This window comes from Stigmatopora nigra, chromosome 4, assembly GCF_051989575.1.
Source record: "Stigmatopora nigra isolate UIUO_SnigA chromosome 4, RoL_Snig_1.1, whole genome shotgun sequence".
Lineage (NCBI taxonomy): Eukaryota > Metazoa > Chordata > Actinopteri > Syngnathiformes > Syngnathidae > Stigmatopora > Stigmatopora nigra.
Window position 1 is genome coordinate 6,449,155 of NC_135511.1, and position 18,376 is coordinate 6,467,530.

At 36.4% G+C, this 18,376-nt stretch overlaps 1 protein-coding gene across 1 annotated transcript in view; it reads left to right on the plus strand.

Annotated features, from left to right (window-relative positions):
* edil3a (EGF like and discoidin domains 3a) overlaps window positions 1–17,605 on the plus strand; it is a 54,671-nt gene extending 37,066 nt beyond the window's left edge. Inside the window, exons 8-9 of the mRNA XM_077715629.1 lie at window positions 9,949–10,104; window positions 15,782–17,605. Coding sequence (XP_077571755.1) covers window positions 9,949–10,104; window positions 15,782–15,931 — 306 coding nt within the window. The 3' untranslated portion in view covers window positions 15,932–17,605. The remainder of the gene's footprint in view (window positions 1–9,948; window positions 10,105–15,781) is intronic.
* Window positions 17,606–18,376: the final 771 nt, after the last annotated feature.

The window sequence follows — 18,376 nt, forward strand, 5'->3', positions numbered from 1 at the left end:
AGCAATATTATTTCCTGCAATGTCTCACTGTCTAAGCAATATTTAGATTTAGCACCACATACTTACCCACCATGAATAAAAGACAGCACACATATGTAATTAAATAGTTGAGCCCAATTGACGAGGAACCGATTTTTGGTGAACGAAGATAGAAATGGATTTGGCTTTGCCACCAAGCTCTGAAGCTCTCCACAGAAGTAAAAAAGAAGCATGCCTGTTTGGGATTTAGCCAAGGCGGAATTATTTCAAGACACGAGGAAAGGAAATCATCGTTCAAGATGTTTTAAAGTGGCATGCTGAAGATTCTCATACTGAGCTGCCAAGAGCTCCAGCTGGTGGGAACAGATTAGTTTATTATACACTCAAACACTTGCTTTCTGCTTTTCACTTCCTTAGTTTTTCATTAATCCAAAGTTTACCTGTTTGATGCTCCCTAACTATCAGACTCGAGTTATCTTTAACATAAAATACATCATCGAATGAGTATTGTTTAAGTCATTGATAGTGATAGAAATCCAATCCGTTTTAACTGTATTAGCTGGCAGAAATTATTTGCTGCCACCTTCCCCTGATTCAAATAGGTTGGATGTCAATTGCCTCCAATGACTCTGAAACATTATCAAAGTAAAAGTGGATTTGTACTACAAATTTTGTTAATGAGGGATTTGAAACATATTTCTTGTAGTATTAAAGGTAAATGTGCCTATCTGAACTCTATTTTTTCTACTGAAACTTAAACAGGTACTGTATCTGTGGGTGGTTGTATCTCACTCAATCACATCCGCCTGAGATATACAAATGGAGCTAAAAATTGTGAAACCGCAGAAATAAATAGATAAGACGGTTTGCAAGTGAGATTCTTAATCAGTTTAGTGACAGTCATAAATCACATCATCGCTCTGTTCTTGCACGAATATCCTGGAGGTCTGATAATTTTATACCCTGATTTTGTTCTCCATTCCTAATTTGTGTTTGTTTAGGTTGTCATGGAAATCACACCTGGCACCCGTTGTACATGATATAAGATTCAAGCTAACTACTATATACGGCGTGAGGGAGACTAACACATATATACTTTGTGGGGGAAAAACAACAACATAAGGTTAGATGCTAGGGGATCGCTCAACAGGGTTCTGGCACTTACATACTTAAGCAAATTGTTAGCCGTAATTAGTGATATAGAGCATTGTGTGATCAGTAATGTGTTCCTGTTCATTGTGACGGACGATTGTTGAAGTGGCACCTAAACCGGTTTGGTACAATAATTCCATAAATGTAATGAGTTAACATCTTAGAATGTCAAGCAGGATGTTAAAGTGGCCTATCAGTCAGTCTCGTGGGCTCATCTGGTCACCAGTTAACTCTTTGGCTGGAATTGACAGCGCTTGATGTTTAATCCAATTCAGTTGCTGTTCCCAGGCAAAATGGATTCGAGATCTAGCACTCTTGAACATGTGCATTCACATTATTGGATTTTATGGCAAGCAATGTGTCAACAGAATATAAAAAAGGTATTTTGTTAATAAAATCATGAAATTGACCTTACAGCATCTTTAAATGTGTTTATCCCTCGTGGATGTCCAATCTATTTTAAGTGTTAGGGGTTTTCATCTTAAAAGCACGGTCATTCTCTCCATCACCCTGTTCTAACGGATTGAACATCTATCACTGTCATTGGCATACTGATTAGTTAATGGATAGATTGCTAGGTTTGTCCAGTGCTTTTTACACCAAGTGCCTCCTATAAATACACAGCTTGCGTACCACCCTAATGACTGACAATAAATACAGCGGGTGTTTGTTTATAGCTTTATGTAACCAAATCTAATCATTGGGTTGAACCTATTCATCTAATTTGTAAGTCTTCTAAATGATCTTCCTGGAATAATGAAATTCAGAATGCCCTTGTGAAATGCATGACTTGATTTTCAATGAAACTCAAATACTGTAAGCCATCTGTTTGCAAGTAGTCTCTTAACCAGCAGGATGACACATGTAGCTTGGTCCCATGTGCAGCAGAGACCTATGGGAACAATACCATTTCATGTGTGACTGATTACCGTTCTGTGTCTTCGAGCTTGCCATTGTAATCGAGGCGCGTTTTATCAGTGTGCTGATACTTTTGCACTTCCTCCTGATCTTATCGTCACCTCTAACGAGTGCTTCTGACAACAGACTATATTTCTGTTAATTTGCGGACTCAACTGAATGCTTGTTTTATGATCCATCCACCGAGGAGTTCATTTGAAGAGCTTATTTCCTCATACAAGTTCATACAGCACAAAGCTTATTAAAAAAATAAGGAAAATTTACCATAAAGGCTTTGAGGTGGAGTCTAATTAAATGGAATAGCAACGATCATGTGTTTCATTTCCAGAACAAGAACAAAGTCCTTCGTTGTAATTGTGGACATGGATAGTCTCTTGAGTATTCCAATAAAATAATCATAATTTAAAAAAAGAAAAGTCTCAACCTTTTCTGAATTCAGGATTCGTCTTGCCATCAGGGTGAAATGATGCAGTTAGAATTAGATTTATGTACTTATCACTTTGGGTCTGTCATTACAACATCACCTTATTATCATATTTAATGACTGCTCATTATTTTACAATTGTTAGTGCAATGTAAGGCAGTGTTGTTATTAACCCTGTTATTTCTGCCATAAATTGATTTCCTTATAACAAATTAGTGGATACAATAAGGATGGTTAAACTATTAGATTATGTTACATTTATACTTGGTGAATTTAACTACCCTAACTTCTACAATATAGAGTTCACCGGATATTGAGCCAGCTAGTTTTCCCCAACTTCCTTGAATAAAAGAAAAGGAACTCATTCATTCATCATCAGTAGCGTGCATCCTCATAAGGGTTGCTGGAGACTATCCCAGCTAACTCCGAGCGAAAGGCAAACTACACCCCAGACTGGTCGCCAGTGAGCCGTAGGGCACACAGAGAGACAGACTACCATTTGCATTCACAATCATACCGCCACCGAGTGGGAATCAATCCTATGCTTCCCTGCACTAAAGTCAGGCAAGTGAACCACTTCACCATCATGTGGATAAGGAAAGGAATATAAGTACATATTTTGGGAAATAGGAAAAATTGGGTATTTTAATATTACTGTTAGTTTGTGCTGTTTATTTAAACTCAACCTATACCGTTTTTCTAAAATTAAAACATTTACATATATAGTTTTATTTAATTTCCCACCATTAGTAAGATGATTAAATTAACTACTGAATTGAAAATAACAATTTTGACTCCATCTGCTTCTATAATTCAATTATAGTAGGTATGTTCATGTATCTGCTCCCTCCAACCATACACACCTTTAAACATTCTGTATAGGTATGCTGTGTAACTTTTCATTATCCAGGGATGCCATCTTATCTTTCCACAATACATCAATTGCATACCTTCATCCCACACTTGCTCTTGCTAACTCTGAGCCAACTTACCATACACGTATCTGTTTTATCTGGTGGCGATGGATTTATGAGTCTGCAGCAGTGCTCGCTTTAAGTGCGAAATCTGCCAGAATTGTCTGGAGTGCAGCCTGAACCCTAATTAATTTTACATGTGGATCTTGTGCTTTAAGTGTATTGAATCCTTCCCTCTACATTTAGAAATTCTTATCGAAAGTGGATAAAATAATGAACACCAGCGAGATTTATTATTTTGGCAAAACATATTTTTGGAATCACGTGTGGCTGTGCAGAAAGTGCATTTGGGAGTCAACAAAAAAATAAGAGACAATAAACCCAAGCATCGACAACAAGATGGTCATAGTTGGTGCCAGATGTTCAATCAGTATTGACTGTGTGAGGCAATCAGCCATTCATTAGATCCAGATCTCTCAATCAAAATAGACTGGACTTTATTTTTTTTGTAATCAATATAACTTAAACTAGTTGCTTGACCTCTGAAGTGCTGATGTTTTTATTGGCTGAACAGAAAACTGAAAATATTGAAAATATTTAAAAACATTTACAAATACCTAAAATGGCGAGTATCTGGATGTTAAGCACACACCCAGCAGTCTGGACAATTCAAAATGACTGCCAGTGCAGACATATTTTTATATTTCATGTAGCTTACCTTTTATTTCATTCTGTATGTGTGTGTAAGGGATTGGATTTGGGACGAGGTTCCACATTGGGACAGACATCACATTGCAAATATCATCACTGTGTCCATCACATGTTCAGACACGGTAAACATTAAGAAACGAGTGAAATCTTCTGGGTTTTGCACAAAGGCAGCATCAAGGCTATATTTCATCTTCACTCACGCTGACACACAATGAAAGTCACAGATGTTGTTCTCCTTGCTGTGAAAGCTTTAAATGACCCAAAGCATCATGGTTGATTTTCTTCCTGTTGGTGTTGCCATGGCCAATTCCCTTCCTTTGTTCCTGCAGCCATTTCAAGTAAACTTGACAAGTTGAACTAAGGCTGCGACTGTGTTATTTTCTGGTCTACTTAAAATGGGTCGAACAATATCCGGTGGAGTGCTAAAAAGTGTTCCATTGTTGGAAACGGTGAATCCAACTTTAGCTACAGCATGTGTGCATTCTGTGGTCTAGTCACAAAACAATGATTTTATAATCTGAATTATGTATGTGTGTGCGTGCATCTGTGTGTATACAAAGTTTAATCAAAATGATGATAATTCCTAAATGAATGCTTAAATTTGTAAAGCCATCTGAGTAATAAATTCACTCACCTTCATCTCACTTTGTCTTTGCAAGGGAAAATTAACAGCTGCAAATGGAATATTATGAAATACGTTCCATGAAACACTGAACACTTACTAAGTGTGATGATGTAGCTTGACTAAATGTTGGGTGACTCACAAATTTGATTGTCATCCTTTAATGGGCATATGGGTAATGCACATCACAAGTAGTATTTCATTTCTGCAGGAATAATCCAAATGGCTACTTTTGGAATTTAATAACCTTAGCATCATAAAGATGTGACATCACCTTTTAGGTCAGTATTGATCAATGAATTAATCAGGGTTATTTGAGAGTAAATTTTTGGCCAAAATGTTCTGTCTTTGAATTTGATAATATATTTGTATGAGTATGTACTGAAAGAAAACCTGTTCATTTGCTCAGTTAAGCTTATGGAGTCGACACATATGCCATTATGTCCTGTGTGCATCCCAAGTAAAACGGGAGAGCATGCCATTTGAATTTTATAGTCCTATTTCCCTTACAAATAAGCATTAAAACACTGCATGTTTTATGTGTACATTTTTCTATTGAGGCATTTTTAAATAAAATAAAATATAGGTTTTTCCATTTCTTTTCTGTCCCTTTATTTTAATTAAAGAAACATCAAAAATAGTCATCCAATTAATTTGAAATGGGAATGATCACTTCCATACTCCCCCAGTCCAAATGTATTTAATTACAAGAGCTGTCAATGGCAGCCAATTCATTAAATGAGGGTTAAAGACCATAACATTTTGTATGTGAGTAAACACAACATTTAAATAACTAGAAAAAACGGCCTGTCAATGTACCATGCTTATCATTTATGTGTTTCTTGCTCATGTGGTTTGTAAGGAAACCATATAAAACGACTTTTGAACAATTACTGTTTTTTTCAAGGATTCTAAACATAGACTGAACACCAAAATATGTCTGGTCATGTCGACAGAAATTATGCCAAGTGCAGAATTGCGGCATCCATTCCACATGCATATAAAGCGGTGGAGTAGGTGGGAGCTCCTGTCTAATGCATTGTGAAGTCTGTGCCATGTAAAACTGTTTGTGTGCTTGCCATCGTTCTCCCCACGTTTTATCCCTTTACACTTTTGGCTGAAAGATGGGCCTTGACTTTATTGTAATGTGCCGCCAGAACAAGTCATGCTGCTGTGTAACATATCTTAGTTGTACTCACATTTCTGCTTCTGGACAGTGTTCAGCTGCTAAATTTCACAAAGTCCATATTTCATACGTGCTCAGATTGCTCAGACATTGATCACCAGAAGTATAAATGATACAATTTGAACTTTACTGTGCCTCTCTCCATTTGCATGGAAATTTAAAGAGGCGGCAAATAACCCACTCAAAATTGCTCTCTGCGTACATTCACGATTGGATCATTATTTGTTAGCTTTCTTCCTCTGACCAGTTTGGGTCCATAGCTTATTCATCATGACCACCACTGCTTTTAATTTTAATACGTCATTAGACTTTTGTCCTCCTTGGGCTTAACTAATGAAGGAGCACAAGATTTTGTGCACTTATGCAGACCTTTTCATTATATTTTTGTCAGAGATGTTTTGGCTTATTAGATACACCAAACTGTGCATGTTGATCTTGTTTTTTATTATTCTGCCTTATTGAATTGTGTCCCTTCATGGTTATTTATTTTAATTTTAAGTGTATTTTCTTCTTTAGCTAAAAATAATGTGCAAGGGTTTTTTTTTGTTAACCAGGATCATGCAGTGTGTATACTTTTGGTGCCATTGTCACAATACTAAAATTCACGAGTAGCCTGCCAATCTATTTGAACTAGGATTGGACATCAAGCACTGTCAATGGCAGGTTAAAAATGAAGAAAACTGGGGAATAAACCTATGTGAAAGAAATTTCCAAAGATCTAAAATAAGAAACATTAAATCAAGGCCTTAACAATGTTTTGAATGTTTTATTTTAGTATATTTTGAAGCCTATTTAAAGGCCCACGATCACCTGAGGGGTATATTACTGAACTCAATAGATTGGATTTCACTAAGCAACAACTTATACTCCCCTTTCTTAAAAATTAAACCCACAAAGTGTAAAATAGAAATCTAAACAACTTGGCCTTAGTCCGCGTTGTTGCAACGGCCAGTTCCATTCGCCAGGTTTGCTTGTTGGGTCGAGAGTTGTAAATTTATGTGATATTTATGGGATTTATCCGTGCCAGGACTGTGGTTCTCCTTTTCTGAGTCACGGGGCCGTGTTATGGTGTTTCAGCCTCCAGTTTGTACTTGTAGGGTAAAATCTCATGTTTCTCTGGACTGTCTCATGACCCACTTTCAGTTTTGGATTCCTTGTTAAATCCAATAACAACTCATATATACACTCCTTTTCATTGAGGCATACACCCTCTGCTGCCTTGTGTGACGTCTTTGCTTTTAAGTTAATAATGGCAACATTACACGAAGGATTTTTTTGGTGTACAATTTCAATAGTCTGTGCCAGTTTAGATCCTTTGTTTTTGAATACTCTTTGACAAGATGCTATCATTTAATTGATGTCTAAAAATCTTTGATAGTGGGACATTGAGCTAAAACCTCTGGCTTGCAACTGTGAATATTCCGTCTATTAACTTTTGTCTGTAAATACTTTTATTAATATGCTAATGATTTATGTACACAACTTTAGTTTGGTGTGAGTTGCATTTAAATGTACTCTAGAAATATACTTTATTCTTACCACACTTACTGTTCCTTACAATAAGTCATCTGAGGAAAGCTATGGATATAGTCTACTATATGTCTAGATGGAGTTTTCCAGCCTGCCTGTTCCGATAAATCATGAGATTTTTTTTTACTAGTTCCTGTCAGATTCAAGCAGCATTTATGCCCTGTTTGTGGGGTTGATGGTCCATAGCCACATCTCTTTCATGCTACTGTGAGTTTAGTGTGCAGACATCTCTGAACTTTGCACTGTGACTTAGTAGAGAACATGCGTCTCTCCCACGCACATTCGTACATTTGCCGCAGGCTAAGAAGACTAAATGAGGCCTCGGTACACGCAGTTAAAGCAGCACATCTAGAGCGATGTTGTCAGCAATATGATGTGCATGCTCCTGCTGTATTTATAAGATAAAAGTGGGACTCCTCTCATTGCATTAATCTGTTTATTTTGAACCAGCAAAGCTACTTCTAATAGGAATGCAAACTTTACTCACCACATCTCATGCTAATGAGTAAATGAGTGTTTGTTCTGTTCAAGTGTACAAATATTGCTCTTGTGCCTCCTTCCAATAGAAATAGGGTCAATCTCGTCAGCGGAAAAAAAAAATGACAAACTCACTTCATAGGCATACAGATAAATTATTTTTTTCTAATTTTGCACTTTTGAAGGAAAGATAAAATAGATTCCACTTCACAGAGCGTTAGCAATTTCTACAAGGCTCAAATAAATGAATTCTGAGGAGGAGGTGAAAGGAAAAGTGTGGCTTTAACAAGCTTATCTTGCTCACAAATTTAGTTTTTTTTCCATCAAATTGCAAAACGCCGGGATTGCAAAAGGTGCTGTGATTATCTGACCATTTTACCTGTGACAACAATTGCAGTTCCATTCAAGTGGGCCTTTGTTGGAATGTCAGACTTAATTGTTTGGATAAAATAACATCAGCTGCTGGAGCGGGGGGAAAAAACCTGTGAAAAATAGCCTTTTTTATCTTTAGATGTCTGGGCAGATGTGGGAATATCAACATGCATGCTGGCTGATCAAATGCCAAGCGAACAAATTTGTGTCAGAATGCTTCTCTTGTCTGACGCTTTGGGCTCAGATCCCACTTCTTTGCGCTGCATACAAATATAACTACGGAAGCACAAAACGTCTGCAAAGACGGAATGTACTGTCATTTTTAATTGAAGAGACACTGAAAATTGCCACTCTGTCAAATAAATCTTAGTACTCGGAGCTACGTGCTGAATTCATTTGCAAATGTATATTTCTTATAAACATCAGATGCAAAGTGAAAGGAACACTTGGAGGTTTTCACATGTTATTCTGGATACTCTTTAAATTTCACAATTATATTGAGTTTGTACTTTATAACAACATTGGAACAAAACAACAGTTTTAGTTAAACATGATTCATTCTCTCCAAAATTGAACTCTACTAAAAAAGTAATGAAATTAAGTTTTTTTGTGTGTCAAACCTGTGTCTACCGGGTCAGATTTGACCCAGCATAGCATTTTTTTGTGGCTCGTGAAGGTAAATCACGAGCATCTTACTTCATGTCTCTACCTAAATTAATATGGTAATAAAGTGACTCTAATCCTCAATTAAATATGAAGACCAGGAATCTGAGAATTGCTGTGCTGCTTTCCTTTACTCAAAATTTGAAACAGTGAAAAATAAGATAATAATTTGGTCAATAATAGTATCTGTGACAATTTTAAGAAGATCTATGAGGCATTTTGGAAAAAAATAATTTCACTATATTTTCAAAAAGAAAGAATGTTCTATTTAATTACCGGTACTTCTCAAGTGACCCTCTAAAGGAAGTGTGATAGTTACCTGTGATGAACACGAGTTTGACACTGCTGATTTGGGGCATTGTTTTGAAGTGACACCTTGATTGAATGCTTCAACAAGGTCTTTGTATACAGGTTTGCCAGGATTATATTGCCACATGTTTTTTTGTTTCTGTGTTCAGAGGCTGTGTATAAAAAAAAAAGGTCCGTTAAAACTCATCTTAACATTGAGTGACTGTCTCCAGCAGTCTTGAGGGGACTGTTCTCGCCAATTACCTTTCCTATTGCAGTTTACTTTCACCCTGAAATTATAAATTAAACATTAAAAGTACACATATATGTATAATAGTAATACAGAATAAACCCAACAGTAAATAATCAATGAATGCAAGCAAATGATGAAATAAACATCAGATTCATCTAGATAGTAAAGGTCACAAGCTTGAAATCAATTTTTAAAAAGTTTTAAGCGTATCAGCTTTGGGAGAGCCTGCACGAAATGTATATATTGCTTGAGCAAGCTTTCGAATTTAGCCCTGCTGTTCAATAAATGTGAATAATGAAAGCAACCCCTCATCCCGGTGTCCCGTTTCTATAAAGACTCTGTAGGGAAAAAAGAAAGGCACGCAAAAAAAAATCCAATATTGTCAATATGTTTTAAATGGTTAACTCGGAACCTGATTACATATTCCTACTTTTTTTCTCTCTTCCACTTTTCTTTCAGGTGGACTTGCTAGTGCCGACCAAGATCACAGGTGTCATCACCCAGGGAGCTAAAGACTTTGGGCATGTGCAATTTGTTGGTTCGTACAAATTGGCTTACAGTAATGATGGAGAACGGTGGAAAATATACCAAGATGAGAAGCAAGGAAAGGACAAGGTATGTGAGGCCCACACCATTGCACTCACCATGTAAATAATGTGCACAAAGAAATGGTTTCGTTTGAACTGCATGGTACTCTTAACTATTAAATTATGCAAATGACAGAAGTAAAGATGGAGACATTCTAGATAGACCTAATAGTCTTTATAATTAAATATTTAAGTACAGTGGCTCTTCTTGTTTCTAGATGTGGTTTTGTAACTGGAATTTTCAGTAATTACAGAAGCATTTTACACGTAAAAGCACTAATCTATTCCAAAGTCTCCAATACTACTAACTAAATATTTAAAAAATGATGAAAGTATCTATGTAGGAATATGCAAAAACGTTTTCCCTTTGTTATTGAAAGGCAGGTGCGTGGGTGACAGAGGAGGAAGCAAAAATTTGGCAAGTGACGAAACATACATACAATCAAAACACATAACTTAAAATTATGAATTCAAAACAACTTTCTTGGAGCCTTTGACAAAAAATATAGAACACAGTTGTGTTAAACACACCTGAAAAACTCACCAAACGCCGTGTTAGAACTCTGTGATGATGAATGGTGGTCGAAGGCACACAAAAAGCATCAAAGAGCATGGTGAAGCAGCTCCATGCAAGGCAAATGGGAGCGCAATCCTATCTTACCCATTTCAAAATAAAATACAGGATACGGGAAGTGTATTTACGCTTTGGGGGATGTTTGATTTTTTTATTATTTGCGTTTAGGAACTTTTTTCCACTTAGGTGTTGCAAAACTTGATTGTTTTTGTATGTAGAGAAGTTTGTAAGTAGAGCAGAGTAGAGATGCCATTGGATGAGTTAACTCAATTTGAGCTAGACCTGCCTGCCATGCTGGCTCTCTGCTTTAGGATCAGATAAGACTGTTGTGCCAACCAAGCTTGACCAGTTCTGTTGTGAAAATCTTGTTTACAGCCCTTCGGCTGAGTACACACTGCCCCTCTGATCGGCCTCGACATCAGAGGCAGCGGGGGCGACAGTTGACTCTGTGTTGATAGGAGTAGGGCTGTAGCCAGAACCAAAAACCTTTGTCTTTCCCATTCTGTCAGCAAGTATGGGACTGTTTACGTTCCTCACTCTCTGTGTTAGTGACAGATAAGCAGTGCCTGGTTTGTTTATAATATGCGACTGGCTATAACCATGGCGGTAGAAAATTGCAAGTATTTTCAAATCATAATCAACAATGTTTAAATGTCTCCAGTCTACATCTTGTTTCAAGCACAGTTTAAGTATTTTTTCTGACTTTTTTTGTTTAAAAAATGATCACTTTTACACCCAAACCACTAAATAATTGACAGCAAATTATACTTTCTTAAACTTGCAGCCTTTAATGGTCTTATGGAACAAAATACAGGACATATTCAAGGACCTTTTAACATATTTCTATGATACATCAGGTATTTCCCAAATACCACATTGCTCAAAATCCATGAATCAATTATGATATGCTGGGCAAAATATGGTTTAATAAACCAATTGCTTGAAGAAAATGGACCTATATGACAATTTCATCAATCCGGTACATTATACTTTATATCAACAATAAAAGGTAAACAATTTCACAAATTGATTTTCAGGGCATAAATGCCAATTTGAAGCCAACTTTAGTGCTTTTCTTGGCATATCTTCCCACTGTACACTTTTGTGCACACATTTTCAACATTTGTCATAATCTCCACCTCAGACCCAAGCCATGTTTTTATATCACTCAGATTTTAGCAACACCTAAAAAAAAACAAAAAACTATTTCCCTCAGTGTCTAATCCACCGCCCCCTTGTTGTTTGGCAATATACTTCAAAGCAGAACAAAGACAGCCAGTCATCTGGAGTGTGTATGTGTGTGCATTTGTTGAGAGAGGCTTGTTTAGGAAGGCTGGAGAGAATGTCAATCGCTTTGTCTTGAGAGCGAGCCTGGGGACCTTTCACGAGTGTGATTCTTCAAGGTGTCCCCCCAACCACCCCCCACCCCACCTTCAGTCGGCTGCAGTTGCTATTAATGCCAAAGGACACATTTGACTGTTGGACTCCAGTGGCGCCCACTGCCACACTACAATAGTGGACTTGACAGGAATGTATATGTTGTGTGTGCAAGCATGCGTGTGTGTGTGTGGGTGTGCGTGTGTATACCTGACTGTTTGTTCTGGGAATGGGGTTTGAAGCCTCTAAGTATTCTTCTCAGCTGTTGCCTTCAGCTCTTGTGTGGCAGCGGCTGAAGGCGGTTAGATGGAGATTTAGAGAGGAGCCTCTATCAGAATACAGATGGCGTCAAGTCAGCCAGTGGCTCATGCACTCATAACAAGAGCGCTTTACAGCATCCGTAGAACTTTATACTGGAGCCATGTTACATAACAACCTTTCAACAAGGGTGGAAAGTAATGGATTACATTTACTCTCGTTACTGTAAATAAATTACATAATTTTGGTGCTATAAGCTGCTACTTTTTGTGCACACTTTGGACCGCTTACTGTGCCGTTTATATGTGGGATTTCAAAGGATAATCAGCAGCATGTCTTTTGGTGTTAATTTCCTATAAGATATCAACTTGAGCGATTCATTGTCCGATATTGCTTAGATATGAGCAATTGTTGTATTCTTGTCAAATTTGGTGGCTGTGGCACGTAGTCCGGCCTGGTATATAGCCCGGAAATTATGGTAGTTCTTTTTATTTGATATTTATTTTAACTGGGGATTATTTGACTTTGTTTTTTTATTTTTTTTATTAATTCATTGCCTGCCTTTCACAACAAAATACCACCGATATATTTAAACTGAAAAGACCTGCTGTGAATGCTAATTTTTTGGTGTAGTTTACAATGCCAGACTTCCAGTCCATTTGTACTGGAATGTGTAAATAAATGAATATGGCAGGTAATGAGAATCATGAATGATTAGAAATTATGAATGAAACCAGAAACTGATTCCCTTTGTGTTTGCAGTAGGGGCACAAAGGTGGTAAAAAAAATAAATAAATAAAAGATAATAATTCAACATATCTGAACAGATACAGCAGTTTTAATTGCAGCACAAGAGACAATTTTGAACAATTCAACTAAGAGGTTGGACGTCGGGTGATTCAAGACTTCCAAATAAAGTGCAGGGAATCCATTAAAGAAAACCAAATCAACTTCAAGTCATTTTTCATCGTTTTTCCAGTCATATGAAGAGTCAAAAATGTAACTAAAGTTATATATTTTAGTGCAATTGATGGCAACAGAAGGGTGCATGTATGTCTTTGGAATGTGGGAGGAAACCAAAGTACCCATACAAAACCCACACAGGCCTGGGAAGAACATGCAAACTCCACACAGGTGGACCGAGCTGGATTTGTACCCAGGTCGCCCAATAGGCGGTCAATGCGCTAACTATTCATCCGCTGGGCCGCCCCGGCAGCCAATTCTTGATTAAAAAAACATTTCTAATAATCAGAAAATAATGTTTTTCAGTCTAGTCTTAGTGTGTGAGAGGGGAAGGGGAAGAATGGGACATGGCAATGAAGTATTGGGAACAATGCACACAAGGCATGCCTTGTTGAGAAGCTACCAACTGCACCAGATAGTAACAGCAATAGTTGGGACTCTGAGTTTGCTGCTCCGAGGTCAGTTTTGAGTGAGAGTTTCAAGTTACACGATTGGGTCTATTTTTAAATCATCCATCCAGTCCCGATTACTTGAGATTGCAGTTCCCCGGAGAGGGGAATGCAAATCAGTTTGCAATTAAGGATTAAATTCAGTCTTCCCTAAGGCCGATTAAAGATACCTAGTGGGGGGGATATACAGCTTTATTGAGAACATTAAGATGCAAATTCTGCACTGATAATGTTAACTTTATAGGGCAAGTGTCCTCTAAAAGCAACCTAAACAGACCTGGGTAATTTTTCATTTTGGATATTGTAAGTCATCGTATATGTCATATGGTAAGATCTTATCCTCAAGTGTTTTATGTTTGAGTTTTCATTAAATTAAAAACATTAAATAGAGTAAATATTTTGATATTTTTTGTTTTCATTTTTTTATTATTTGCTTTTGTATTCAAAACAAAACAGTGGGTAAAAACCATAAATATTTGGATTTGAATGTTTTAATTTTTAGCATTTTAGAGAATAAATAGAATAAATAGTGTTCTTTATTTTAAAAAGTGGGATTTGTTTTTTATTTTTGGTTAAAAATGGTGTTTTAAATTTTTAAACACCTTTCAAATTCTACTCACAAAAACATTTTGTAGTATTTGTCGACTGAAACTGGACTAACACTCACATATTTTGAAAATAATAAAATGCCAATGGCAGCCAAAGAATTCAAGTTGAGTTTGGAATTGAAATATAGCTGGTCCATAGTGGCAGACAGCAATGGAAAAATCTTGATATACGTACTGCATATAAAATTAAATATACATTTCCTTTCTCGAGCTACACTCCTTGTTCTACAGATAAGACTGACACTTGAGAGAAAGGTTCCATTGGACGAGAAACATAATGTTCAATAAAAGTGACAGCTAGTATATATTTTTTAAAACACCTGATGATTGAGAAAAAGAAAGGAAAAATGTAGTTGTCACATGAGTTAAAGAAAAACTACTTGTAGATACTATAATAAAAGGTACACAAAATATTCAAGCATAATGAATAAAGATAAATAAAAAGTAAACACCGCCAAAAAGAAGAGAAAGTGCTTGAAAAAAGTATGTCATTATTTTTGTTCAAATAAACACCAAATATTAAAATGGTTAGTTAAATCTGCCATTCTTTAATTTTTGTTTGGATTTGCCCTGCTGATTTTTCCATTTTGCGCAGCAGTGACTCCCATTCCGTTCCAATTGCACAACCTTACTCATGTATTTTTAATTGAAATGATCATATCCTTCAACGAAGTTACCCTTGTAGATTCATTTTCCCTTAATAAACTTCTTTTAGACTTTCAAATGCAATGCTGCATCCTATCAGTGTCTAGCTTTTAGTTGGGCCCCACACTGTTGTTTAAAGGTTTATTGCTAGCAATGTGATTCATAAATGAATTATCTGACTTCATTTAGCCTCCATTTACGTTCTCGATTGTTAAGTGGCTGCGCTGCAGTGTATGCGTGCAGCAACGCCTATCAGCATGCAGCACAGTGTAAGCTTGATTTTACAACACCAAGCCAACCACAAAAAACTGAGCTGCTGATACATTTTTGGGAAACACTAAAGTGTTTGTTTAATTTCCGAAGATTAAAAAAAAAAATGTGACGATGCATAGCCACTTAATATTCAAAGTGAACTTATTAACTATCCCATCATAGCAACATAAATGTTTGGCATAATAGATTTCAGGTCACCATTTTGACAGTTTCAACCTTTTATAGGGCTACATTTTTCATATAAAATGGATTGAAGTTAAGTAGTTTGAACTCAGAATTTATAGTAAAGTAAAGTTAAGTTTCCCAAGAAGTACTCAAAGCTGGGCTACCACATTGGCACGAAATGTGCATAAAACTTAACTTAACACCCTGTTGTCAAAGCTTCTGCTTTGCTAAATTCATATCAAGTTCAGTTCACGTAGAAATTTAAGTATTGCCAAGATGTAACTCATTTGATTTACCTTACCAAAATGCAGTAGCTATACATTAGGTTACTTATATAATGTAAGAATTTGAGTTACGCCTACTTGAATTCTAAAAATGTCTCTTCTCTTTCAGGTTTTTCAGGGGAACTTCGACAACGACACACACAGAAAGAACGTGATAGATCCACCAATCTATGCTCGGTTCATCCGGATTCTTCCGTGGTCGTGGTACGGCAGGATCACTTTGCGTGCAGAAGTACTCGGTTGCACTGTGGAGGAGTGATGACCTTCAATTCACTTTTCTTTCTCCGTCCCTCTCGTCTTAACTGTATACTGGCGGATATCACACAGTGGTGGAAAAATAAACTGTGCAACTTGTAAAAAAAAAACAAGAATTTGATTTTCAGTACTTTTTTTGAAAGATTTTGTCAAAGGTCACCATTATTAGTTTGTATAATAATTTAATGATTTTCTTCATTTTTCTAATTTTCTGTTCTCTTTATTTCTTTAAAGCGTAATTATTGCCTTTATATTGTTCTTGAAAACTGTAATATATGTGTGGGTTTCGGGTTGGGTGTGGGTTATCTGAGGCTTAGGTCTCAATGTGGATTTGCCATATAAACTATTGTAAAAAGTCACTTTTTAAGCAGAATATGTGTTGGACATATTGCATTTGCATCCTGACAACCACTTGTTTGTCATATTTTCTGATCAATTTTAGTTTGTCAGTTCATGCTTTTCACACGTGCATTACTGCATCAACCAAAACAATAATAATGCTCTTGTATTGTATTCAAAACACTAGGAAATTGCATGGTGTGTGAAGGCAAAGACTGCTTAAAATGACAAATGAGTCAAAACCTCCAGCCGTGAATGGAACGGCTTCAATTTAGGGCTTTGTTACTTAGAAATAGTTCTGAAACATTTCAGTCATTGCACAACAGACATGTTCATACGTGTATGTAGTCATTTCACATATTTTGCAGATTTATCTTATGTCCATTTTGTATTTATTGTGATGATTTATGTATTTTTTTCCCCTTCAAATGTTTTGTCAATATGTGCAGTGAATTTGTTAAAAAAGAAAGCTCAGGATATATATGATATAGACAAAATTGTGCCACTATGCGCACCTATTCTATTTTAACCCCAATATTCATCCAGTAAGAGTAAGCCTGTAAGTCATTCAACGTCATTACATTTAAAATATCAATGATCTCTTAATTTTAAGGCTATCTGAAATGAAGGATATGCTAACCTGAGCTCACACTTGCAATAGGCATGATAACTGTCATATGTCACATTATTGATGAATATTAAGGCATTTATGCAATTATTTGATTTTTTCCAAATGCATTGCATCCAATTTGAGATTGCAGTAGAGACTGAAATGAAAACAAAATGTATAGAGTGAAAATGAAATGATTAATTTAATGGTCCAGGCAGTTGTTTTGACTCCTGTATTATTCAAATATGGCAAAGCGAGTCTTTCTCCTAAAGAGAAATAGCCCCACAGAATAAATTCAAAAACATGTATAGGCATTTCTATTTGTTCAATCCTGTATTCATATCATTTCATATGGCATTTGTTCCTTGTCGCCTGTGCACAAGAGTGGGCCGATTTGCATGATGTTTGAACTGTACAGTATAACAATGTCCACTAGTACATGGTGTTGTTGTATTTCATACAGGTTTTACTTTGAACACACAAATGTCTCGTGTTTTCGAGTACATCTTACATGAAAAGAAAACCGACAGAAATTCATCTTGTCTTTGTATGTCTACAAAAGGTTTTTCTGCTCGGCCTGAGTGTCCAACTAAAAAAATGTAATACGAAAAATGCTGGTTGGTTTCAAGCCAGCTGAGGGACACTAGATTTTATGTACAGTTAAATAGATAACGATGTGTCAACTCAAAAACTCAATTCAGTTTGACAAATAAAAACATATCTGTGAAAGGGTTGTGGTTGAGTATTTTATTTTTCACAACATTCTTAAAGGCCAATTATCATCTCTGGGGTACTTTACTGAATTTGATGAATTGGTCTTTATTGAAACCAAAATCTGGAGTTATTCTCTTTGGAAAATAAACAGAAAATTATGTTGTTTCGCTGTCCAACAAGAACACTGACAATATAAGCCTCAATTTCCTTCTGTCTGGCAAAGCAGTGAGCTGATTGGATTGAGCACATAGAAGGAAGTGGACCAGCAGCTAAGTAGTCTATCCTGTTGTTTTGAGCAAAACATTTGACTAAAAACTGCCTTGACCAATCGAAAAATGGTGTATTAACAATGAGTTTTTAACAATGACATGGGACTCAAACAAATTAGGCTTCAGCTGATGTTGTTGGCCCAAGCCTCGTCAAAAGTGCCCCTGCAAAAAATCCCATTTTAATATTTTCAGATGATAATTTATTCAATCTGCGATTGGTCAACCACCAATTCAAGGTGTCCTCCACCTCTGGCCTGAAATCACCTGGGATAGTGTGAGCACCCCTTAGCGAGGATAAAGTGGTTCAGAAAATGAGATAAGATCAGATGAAATTATTGAATTTCAATTATTGTACTTTCTAATAGTTGGGAGGGATTTTAATGTAGGATATTTCGCCCAGCATCTGTCGTTCATAAAGCTCAAGATGCTTCTGTGTTGGACTCTTTTCTATCTCCTTTTCTCTCGTTCATGTTCAAGTTCTTATGGTAATTCTTTACAATAAAATTCCATGTTCTTT